At 41.9% G+C, this 10,564-nt stretch overlaps 1 protein-coding gene across 1 annotated transcript in view; it reads left to right on the top strand.

Annotated features, from left to right (window-relative positions):
* The first annotated feature begins 340 nt into the window (after positions 1 to 340).
* gars1.L (glycyl-tRNA synthetase 1 L homeolog) overlaps positions 341 to 10,564 on the top strand; it is a 28,167-nt gene continuing 17,943 nt past the window's right edge. Inside the window, 3 exon segments of the mRNA NM_001093178.1 lie at positions 341 to 625; positions 8,355 to 8,456; positions 10,426 to 10,528. Coding sequence (NP_001086647.1) covers positions 380 to 625; positions 8,355 to 8,456; positions 10,426 to 10,528 — 451 coding nt within the window. The 5' untranslated portion in view covers positions 341 to 379.

Raw genomic sequence — 10,564 nt, 5'->3', positions numbered from 1 at the left:
TAGCCCAATTTGGCTGGAAAACCGCCAACCTGCCAACCCTGACCCCAAGGCCCAAGCAAGTTGCACAGGTCACACTGAGCGTCTCACTGGTGACATCCCCACAGCTGACACCCAAATATATGTTTATATTACATATTAGCGTCCCGACTCTCATTTCCCCTTATAGATATCGTGTCAATACTATTCATATTGGCAAAGCCGGGCAAGTTCTCCCTTATCTAAGATGGCCGTACGCGCTTTGCGTTCCACTCTTGCCTTTGCGTTCCAATCACGTCATCCGCAAGGTGACATGCCGGTGCTGGAAAGTGTCGTGCGTGGAGGCGTCTCTTTGCGGCGTGGTGCTGAGATTTCATCATGCAGTGAGCGAGTGTGACTGCCCATGCTTCTGCTCCGAGTCCTCCCCGCCCTCCTGCTGCACCACCAGCCCCGCTCTCTGCGCACCTCCCTCCTTCCTCTCCTCTCCCGGGGCACAGTCAGCTCCCCAACAGCAGCAGCAACTGCCCGACCCCGACAGCACCTCCGCCCGGCACCTCTCACCCGTCCAGCCCAGCCCAGCAGCGACACCTTTCAGCCCGGGAATATGGAGGAACAGCTGGCTCCGCTCAGACTGGCAGTGAAAGAGCAGGTGAGGGCACAGACTGGCGTCTTTTCTATAGGGGCACAATCAGCAGGACATTAACCCTCTATATTTATATCTATTTATATTATATATGTAACTGGGGCCCTTTTAGTGTAGGACAGTGGGGCCCCAGACATATCTTGTCCCCATGGGGCGGAGGAGGGTAGATGACATAATAAAGACTTTATTATAGGGGTTTAATTAAGGTTGGGGGTTCTCAGTATAACCAGCAGCAATGTTACCCTCCTGCTGCTCAACTGCAACTCTCTGACATCCCTTCAACAGCTTGACAGGTGTAATTTGCAAAACCAGCCAAACTCGGCTACAAAACCAGCCCAAAACTAGCCAAGAGGCACTTCCAAATTAGCCCAGGGGCCCACCTTCAGTATTATTCTTCTTCTCCTCACTCAACCTCTATTCTCTTAGTCTCTTTTCTTTACATACTATAATCTATTGTTCCATCCATTGTTCTTATACAAATAGGGAATGACCATGAAATAGGCCAAATGTTTAGAAGCAGAAGGGACCACTGACACCTGGGCCCACCGGGACTTTTCCTGGTCTCCCGGTGCTCCAGTCCTACACTGCCCTTTCCTTATTCATATAACATTTCAATAAATATTGGTAAAACGGGTCAACCTCTGGACATTTTCGTGGCCAGCACATTTTTGCCGTCAAAATGAGGAAAGTCACCTGGAAAATGTTAGAATGGGATGGGAGACTCTGGTACAGAGCCCAACATTTGGTAACTCCCATTGCATGCTGGGTATTGTAGTCTTGCATTATATGTGGCAGTTGGCAAATTGTTAAACAAAAACGACATTACCCAACATGCATTGGGAGACAGGCTTGGCACATTAAGGGAAGAAAACAATTTGGCTGGTTTCCATAGTACAAACCAGCCAAAGGCCCAAAAAGTAGCCCAAATCCACACCTTGGCTAGTTTGTACTTTCAAAACCCACTTGGGCTTTAAATTAGTATCACAAATTTGGCTAGAAAACCGTCAACCTGGCAACCCTGCTGCAGAGGATACTGACTACACATCCCTAATATATATATATATATCTATATAAATAACGCTCCCTCCCAGAAGGGGCCCAACCTCCCTGTACAGGTTCCCAGGTGTTTCCATGTCAGTAAACAGCACGGCTGCATCACAAAGATGACGGCTGACAGTAACTTGAGCGTAGGAGAAATACAGGCTTCTCATTGGCTGCGCCTACATCACAGGACTGCGTGTGTACTCTGCTGAAATATATGTGCATGGCTGGGGCTGCTGGGAACTGTAGTTTCAGCTGTATTGAGACTCAGGTGGATAAAAGTATCTTTTCTGCAGGTTTGTCATTAACTGTTCCATCAGGATATTGTCTCGTGGGTATAAAACAACACTGCTGAATGGAGTCATATGAGCAAACTGGAATGGATTGAGTCTCACTGGCACCTTTCAGTGCAAACACTTCATTAAATGGGTGGGGGTGATTCACCCTTTAGTTCATTTTCAGTATGATACAGAATGGCTAATTCTAAGCAACGTTTCAGTTGGTCTTAAAGGAGAAACAAACCCTTCAGTCGCTTCGGTAATCTTCCGAACGAGACCAGCGATTCTGCGATTTTCGTAAGTTTCGGCGCATGCACAGTTGTCGCGAAACAGAAAATTGCTCCAACCAAGCAGGTCTCATTCCAAAGATTACCGAAGCGACTAAAGATGGTGCCCGGGATCTCTGTTTTACAGAATCTGCACGGAGGGCTAAGTAAAGAGTTACGGGCATTTGCCCAGGGGGCAGCTAAGCTGGGGGGGGAGGGGGTCTATGTTGGGCAGGGGGGTAGGATTTTTTTTTATTAAGAGTTTGTCTCTACTTTAATTTTTTCCTTCTTATAGTTTTCAACGTATTTGCCTGACTCTTTCCAGCTTTCAAATGGGGGTCGCTGACCCCATCTAAAAACAAATGCTCTGTAAGGCTACAAATGTATTGTTATTGCAACTTTTTATTACTCCTCTTTCTATTCAGGCCTCTTCTATTCATATTCCAGTCTCTTATTCAAATCAATGCATGGTTGCTAGGGTAACTTGGACCCTAGCAACCAGCCTGCTGAAACTGCAAACGGGAGAGCAGCTGAATAAAAATCTAAATAACTCAAAAACCGCAAATAATAAAAAATGAAAACCAATTGCAAATTGTCTCAGAATAACAATCTCTATGTGACACTAAAATGTTATTCAAAGATGACCAACCGCTTTAAAACGCAATATTTTAGTGCACCTTCAGTATGAATTAATTGCTCATTCCTGCACCGCAGGGGCATGTGCTGGTAATAAACAGTCTGAATCAAGTGATTAAACATTTATTTACTTTGAAATAATCCCACAGCGTGGTACTGGCTTTGTTTATATATTGCAGCTAAATCTTTGGCAGTCTTTGTACAACTGTAACTCCCAGCATCCCCTGCTGTCTGCTTAGCGAAGCTACTGTCCACTTAGAGATGAAAAATATAACTTTCATTTTTGTTTTTTTGTTTTTCAAAGGGGTTGTTCATCTTTAAATAAATTTGAGTAATTTGAGTTTTTATTTGTGTAAATAGCACTTATTTACTCGTCAGGGTCCATATTGCCCTAACAGCCAGGCTGTGTTTTGAAGGACAAGCTGAAATAGGAATAGGAGAGGGCCTGAAAATAAGAGAAGGAATAAAATTATAACCTTAAAGAGCTGCCGGGGTCAGTGACCCCCATTTGACAGCTTGGAATGAGTCAGAACAGGAAAGCAAAACATTTCAAAAACTATAAAAGATCAAAAAATGAAGACCAATTGAAAAGTTGCCAAGAATAGACCATTCTATAACATACTAAAAGTTAACATAAAGGGAAACCACCTCTAAGGGCAGTTGGAATATTTGCCAGCTGTAAAATAATAAGACTGCATTAACAAAGATTGTGACATGTTAAAAGACACACAGGAGCAGGGGCTCCCTGTGCTGCAGAGCTTGCAATCTAAGTAGTAGTCTGAACAGTCCATCTCCTGCTGTCTGTATGTGGCTTTTAAAGACGTGATTGGCCTAATGCTGGAACTATTTGTCTCACAACAGTCAGAGAGTCTGTCCAGCTTATGGGAAACCACAACCCCCTTCTTCCTTTGCTGGGCTTTGTTGAAAGAGACGGGAGTTGTAGTTGAGCTCCAACTTGATGACTGCAGAACTGACATGTGCAGGAAGGATATAAATATCTTCTATGTCCCGTGTCAGTGAGACAGAATGAAAGTGCAAGTAACTCATGAAAGCTCAGGGACTTTGCCCTTAGTCTTAACAAACATACTCGGTACCACCAGGCAGTGGCACCGTTCCCTACACACGGCTGCACTTATATAGAAACCACTTTTACTTCTGTGTGATAACGTTGAGACAGGATAGGGGTACAGGGAATTCTGAGTATCACTCATATATTATAATAGATACTGTACCCCTACTGTAAATGATAAGGATATTAGAAGTCACTGAGGGGTTGTTCTGTGACCATATAAAGACACAAGGCTGCAGGCTGAGTTATACAGGGAACTCTGAGTATCACTCATGTATTATAAGGGATAATGTACCCCCTACTGTAAATGATAAGGATATTAGAAGTCACTGAGGGGTCATGTGACCATATAAAGGCACAAGGCTGCAGGCTGAGTTATACAGGGAACTCTGAGTATCACTCATGTATTATAAGGGATAATGTACCCCTACTGTAAATGATAAGGATATTAGAAGTCACTGAGGGGTTGTTCTGTGACCATATAAAGGTACAAGGCTGCAGGCTGAGTTATACAGGGAACTCTGAGTATCACTCATGTATTATAAGGGATAATGTACCCCCTACTGTAAATGATAAGGATATTAGAAGTCACTGAGGGGTTGTTCTGTGACCATATAAAGACACAAGGCTGCAGGCTGAGTTATACAGGGAACTCTGAGTATCACTCATGTATTATAAGGGATAATGTACCCCCTACTGTAAATGATAAGGATATTAGAAGTCACTGAGGGGTTGTTCTGTGACCATATAAAGGCACAAGGCTACAGGCTGAGTTATACAGGGAACGCTGAGTGTCACTCATGTATTATAAGGGATAATGTACCCCCTACTGTAAATGATAAGGATATTAGAAGTCACTGAGGGGTTGTTCTGTGACCATATAAAGGTACAAGGCTACAGGCTGAGTTATACAGGGAACGCTGAGTGTCACTCATGTATTATAAGGGATAATGTACCCCATTGCTGTATATTGAGGGCCACTAGAATGTATTTTACAGGTCATTTATTCATGTGAGAACTGAAATTGTGAGAAAGCCCTGCTCCATGAAACAGAATACATTGAGTTGATATTAAAATGAAACACTGAATCATGTGTTGTATTTTCTAAAATAAAATAATAATGGTATCCTATTCATATATATATATATATATCACACACACACACACACACACACACACACACACACACACACACACACACACACACACACACACACACACACACACACACACACACACACACACACACACACACACACACACACACACACACACACACACACACACACACACACACACACACACACACACACACACACACACACACACACACACACACACACACACACACACACACACACACACACACACACACACACACACACACACACACACACACACACACACACACACTGGTTCCTCTGTCAGACACAAGGCGGGGGAGTCTTTTCCAGCCTCTCAGTGGTCGGAATTTGGGATATTCTTTCCCCTCCCTCTGCCACGTTAACCTGAGGCCTGAGTACAGATTCACATGTGCGGTGCAGCCTCACAATAACAGACTGTGTCTCTCAGTGCAGCTACTCGCCCCTCATGTATGTGCGGCTCAACAGCGAAACACGCGTGTATGTGATTTATAGGGGCACTTTATCATAAAATCATTTGTCTTAATGTTTTTAAAATGAAAGTTTCAGATGTCTTATTTTATATGAGAATAAATGTATTTGTTCTATAGGGAGACACAGTTGCTCTCTGTGTAAGAACTGAACCCATTGTATTTTATACAGTTGTTCTGTTATCCACTGAGTTACCTTGTGCCCTATAAGTGCAGTTTCAGCTGGAATGACTGACCCTGGGGTTACACTGCAGATCATTTATATAATTATGTAAATATATAGATATAAAACACTTTTTTTTAGTATTCAGGGGGTTCATAGAGACTCATCCTTAAAGGAGTGGTTCACCTTTAAGGTAACTTTAATTATGTTATAGAACTGCCAATTCTAAGCAACTTTTCCTTTGGTTTTCATTATTAATTTTTTATAGTTTATATATCTGTCTTTTTCCCATAAAACTATATCAGCGTAGGTATTCCCTGTACTAAGCACAATTCAGCAGGAACCGTCCCTAAGTTTGCTCATAGTCTGTACAGAGAGATCCCATAAAACTATGGCAGCAAAGGTATTCCCTGTACTAAGCACAATTCAGCAGGAACAGTCCCCTAAGTTTGCTCATAGTCTGTATAGAGAGATCCTATAAAACTATGGCAGCAAAGGTATTCCCCTATACTTAAGCACAATTTAGCAGGAACAGCCCCTAAGTTTGTTCATAGTCTTTACAGAGAGATCCCATAAAACTATGGCAGCATAGGTATTCCTTGTACTAAGCACAATTCAGCAGGAACAGCCCCCTAAATTTGCTCATAGTCTGTACAGAGAGATCCCATAAAACTATGGCAGCATAGGTATTCCCCTGTACTAAGCACAATTCAGCAGGAACAGTCCCCTAAGTTTGCTCATAGTCTGTACAGAGAGATCCCATAAAACTATGGCAGCATAGGTATTCCCTGTACTAAGCACAATTCAGCAGGAACAGACCCCTAAATTTGCTCATAGTCTGTACAGAGAGATCCCATAAAACTATGGCAGCATAGGTATTCCCCTGTACTAAGCACAATTCAGCAGGAACAGTCCCCTAAGTTTGCTCATAGTCTGTACAGAGAGATCCCATAAAACTATGGCAGCATAGGTATTCCTCTGTACTAAGCACAATTCAGCAGGAACATTTTAGGTATTTTTATTTAGATTATCCACAAGCGATGTCATTATTCAGATATCTAATATACTTCTGTAAATCACATGAAGAGTTTATGCTGGAACATTATCAGTAAGTTTCTGTCCCCTTATAAATCGATTACATCAACTTTTGGGACAAACATATATAACCGTTAGCAGCAGTCTCATGATTTGACGGGAGGTCTCATGTCCTGCATCAAGTCTAGCCTGTGATTGACATGTAAATAAACATGGACACCGTTGGGCTGCAGACTCTGGTACTTGTAAATGAGACTCCCCAGTGATTGGGATATAAGAGCTGTGACTCGCATACAGGGCTGGGATCAAGTTTAATGTGATGTTTCCTGTCTCTTGCCAGCATTGTGCTTTCCTAGGGATTAAATGTGAATGGAATGAATGAGAGGCCTTTGCTTTGTAATAACACGGGATTAGAATGGAAAACTGTGGCTTTAGCGCTGCTTGGTTACGGCTTGGCCGGGCAGAAGCAAGTGTATGATATGAATTTGCTGGGACCACAATGCACTGGGGCCAACTTGGGGGCATATTTATCAAAAAGTGAAAGTAAAGCTCGCCACAGTCCTCTACCACTCACCATTCATTTCTATGGGATTTTGAAAGGCATATTTATCAAAGGATGAACTTTCACTCTTTTAAAAATCCCATAGAAATGAATGTAGACTGGCGGAATTTCACTCTAGAGGACTGTGGCGATCTCTAACTTCACTCTTTAATAAATATACCCCCAGGCATATGGTAGTGACCCTTCTGCAAGCATGGGAAATAAAAAGGTTTGGTTTAGTGACCCTTTAAAGGGTTGGTTCATCTTTAAATACACTCTAAAGGTGGCCATAGACACACAGATCCTATCGTACGAATCGAGGATTCGTGCGTTTTTTGGATCGTGTGTGGAGAGTGCCAATATCTTTCGTCCGGCAGAGATAGGTCGATTGGTCAGGTTTGATTTTGACCCGACCGATCCCGCCGGATCGTTCGGCCATACGGCAGAACAATCCAATTACCCCCGATATAGCCATGCTCGTTAATGGCATATCGGGGAAAGATTCGCTCATTTGGCGATATTGCCAAACGAGCGGATCTTTGCGTCTATGTCCACCTTTAGTATGTTATAGAATGGCCAATTCTAAACAATGTTTCCATTGGTCTTCATTATTTATTTTAGTTTTTTTTTAAATTATTTATCTTCTTCTGATTATTTCCAGCTTTCAAACCGGGGTCACTGACCCCATCTTAAAAACAAATGCTCTGTAAGGCTGCAAATGTATTGTTATTGTGACTTTTTATTACTCATCTTTCTATTCAGACTCTCCCCTAATTATATTCCAAGTTCTTATTCAGATCAGTGTGTGGTTGCTAGGGTAATTTGGACCCTAGCAACCAGAGTGCTGAAATTGCAAACTGGAGAGCTGCTGAATAAAAAGCTAAATAACTCAAAAACCACAAACAATAAAAAATGAAAACCAATAGCAAATTGTCTCAGAATATCCCTCTCTACATCATACTAACAGTTAATTGAATTAATAATATTATAAAACTAAAGTTCTGCAGCAGCTGTACAAGAGGTGCCAGTGCTAAGGGTGCAGGTGGAGCTTGTCCATTTGTCCATAGTTTAACCATTTCTCTCCGTCCCACTAGGGTGATTTAGTCCGGAAGCTGAAAGAGGAGAAGGTGCCACAGGTTGACGTGGATCGCGCCGTGGCAGAGCTGAAGGCCAGGAAAAGAACATTAGAAGCGAAGGTAAAATAAACCTTACTCTCAACTGTAATAAAAAAATGTCTTATTTCCTCTCTGACTGATATGACTGGGGATGAAAGCTCTGGGCTCTCTGTTTATACCCTGAATTAGTTCCACCTTCTTGTTAAAGGAACAGTAACATCAAAAAATTTGTTTTAAAAGTGTTTTAAAGTAATACAAATATAGTGCAGTGTTGACCTGAACTAGTAAAACTACTGTTTGCTTCAGAATCACTACTATAGTTTATATAAACAAGCAGCTTTGTAGCTATGGGGGCAGCTATTCAAGCACAGGATACACAGTAGATCACAGATAAGTACTACTATAGTTTATATAAATGAGCATAATCATTAACTAATTGTGTATGTACTCGACCTATATATAAACGGTCTGTCCACCAATATGGTAGAACAGAACAAATAAGACTCCTGGTCTGCGTCTGTTCTCTTGCATGCAATCATCCTGCAGCTGACATCCCTTCTTGTACTTATGGAAGACCCTAACTATAGTTTATATAAACAAGCTGCTGTGTAGCCATGGAGGCAGTCATCCAAGCACAGGATACACAGTAGATAACAGATAAGTACTACTATAGTTTATATAAACAAGCTGCTGTGTAGCCATGGGGGGGCAGCCATTCAAGCACAGGATACACAGTAGATAACAGATAAGTACTACTATAGTTTATATAAACAAGCTGCTGTGTAGCCATGGAGGCAGTCATCCAAGCACAGGATACACAGTAGATAACAGATAAGTACTACTATAGTTTATATAAGCAAGCTGCTGTGTAGCCATGGGGGCAGCCATTCAAGCACAGGATACTCCGATACAGATATGTACTACTATAGTTTATATAAACAAGCTGCTGTGTAGCCATGGGGGCGGCCATTCAAGCACAGGATACACAGTAAATAACAGATAAGTACTACTATAGTTTATATAAACAAGCTGCTGTGTAGCCATGGGGGCGGCCATTCAAGCACAGGATACACAGTAGATAACAGATAAGTACTACTATAGTTTATGTAAACAAGTTGCTGTGTAGCCATGAGGGCAGCCATTCAAGTACAGGATACACAGTAGATAAGAGATAAGTACTACTATAGTTTATATAAATAAGCTGCTATTTAGCCATGGGGGCAGCCATTCAAAGGAGAAAAGGCATAGGTTACACAGCAGATAACAGATACATACTACTATAGTTTATATAAACAAGCTGCTGTGTAGCCATGGGGGCAGCCATTCAAGCACAGGATACACAGTAGATAACAGATAAGTACTACTATAGTTTATATAAACAAGCTGCTGTGTAGCCATGAGGGCAGCCATTCAAGCACAGGATACACAGTAGATAACAGATAAGTACTACTATAGTTTATATAAATAAGCTGCTGTGTAGCCATGGGGGCAGCCATTCAAGCACAGGATACTCAGATACAGATAAGTACTACTATAGTTTATATCTACTATAGTTTATATAAATAAGCTGCTGTGTAGCCATGAGGGCAGCCATTCAAGCACAGGATACACAGTAGATAACATATAAGTACTACTATAGTTTATATAAATAAGCTGCTGTGTAGCCATGGGGGCAGCCAATCAAGCACAGGATAAATAACAGATAAGTACTACTATAGTTTATATAAATAAGCTGCTGTTTAGCCATGGGGGCAGCCATTCAAAGGAGAAAAGGCACAGGTTACACAGCAGATAACAGATAAGCTCTGTAGACCATAATGGTGTTCTCTGTTCTCCACTATTTAACCTGTGCCAAATAGACTTCTTTCAATTTCTGCTATTGCTACACATCAGCTTTTTGCCTGAAACTCAAACACTTTGCAGCTATTCGGTACCCGCGGCTACCCAGCCCGGTGCAGGACTCTATTCTGTAAATTTTTTTGAACTGTCATTTTTCTTCTACCCGTACAGAACGTTCTGCTTTCGTTGATGCGCTTTTGGTATTTTGCAGGAATTGTCCCTCCAGCCCAAAGATGACATTGTTGACCGAGCTAAAATGGAGGATACGTTAAAGAGGCGTTTCTTCTACGACCAAGCGTTTGCCATTTATGGAGGTAACATCAAACACACATTACCAGCTCAAAGACAAC

Source organism: Xenopus laevis, chromosome 6L (genome assembly GCF_017654675.1).
Source record: "Xenopus laevis strain J_2021 chromosome 6L, Xenopus_laevis_v10.1, whole genome shotgun sequence".
Classification (NCBI taxonomy): Eukaryota; Metazoa; Chordata; class Amphibia; order Anura; family Pipidae; genus Xenopus; species Xenopus laevis.
The sequence above is the reverse complement of the archived record's forward strand: the minus strand, read 5'-3'. Positions and strand labels throughout refer to the sequence as shown.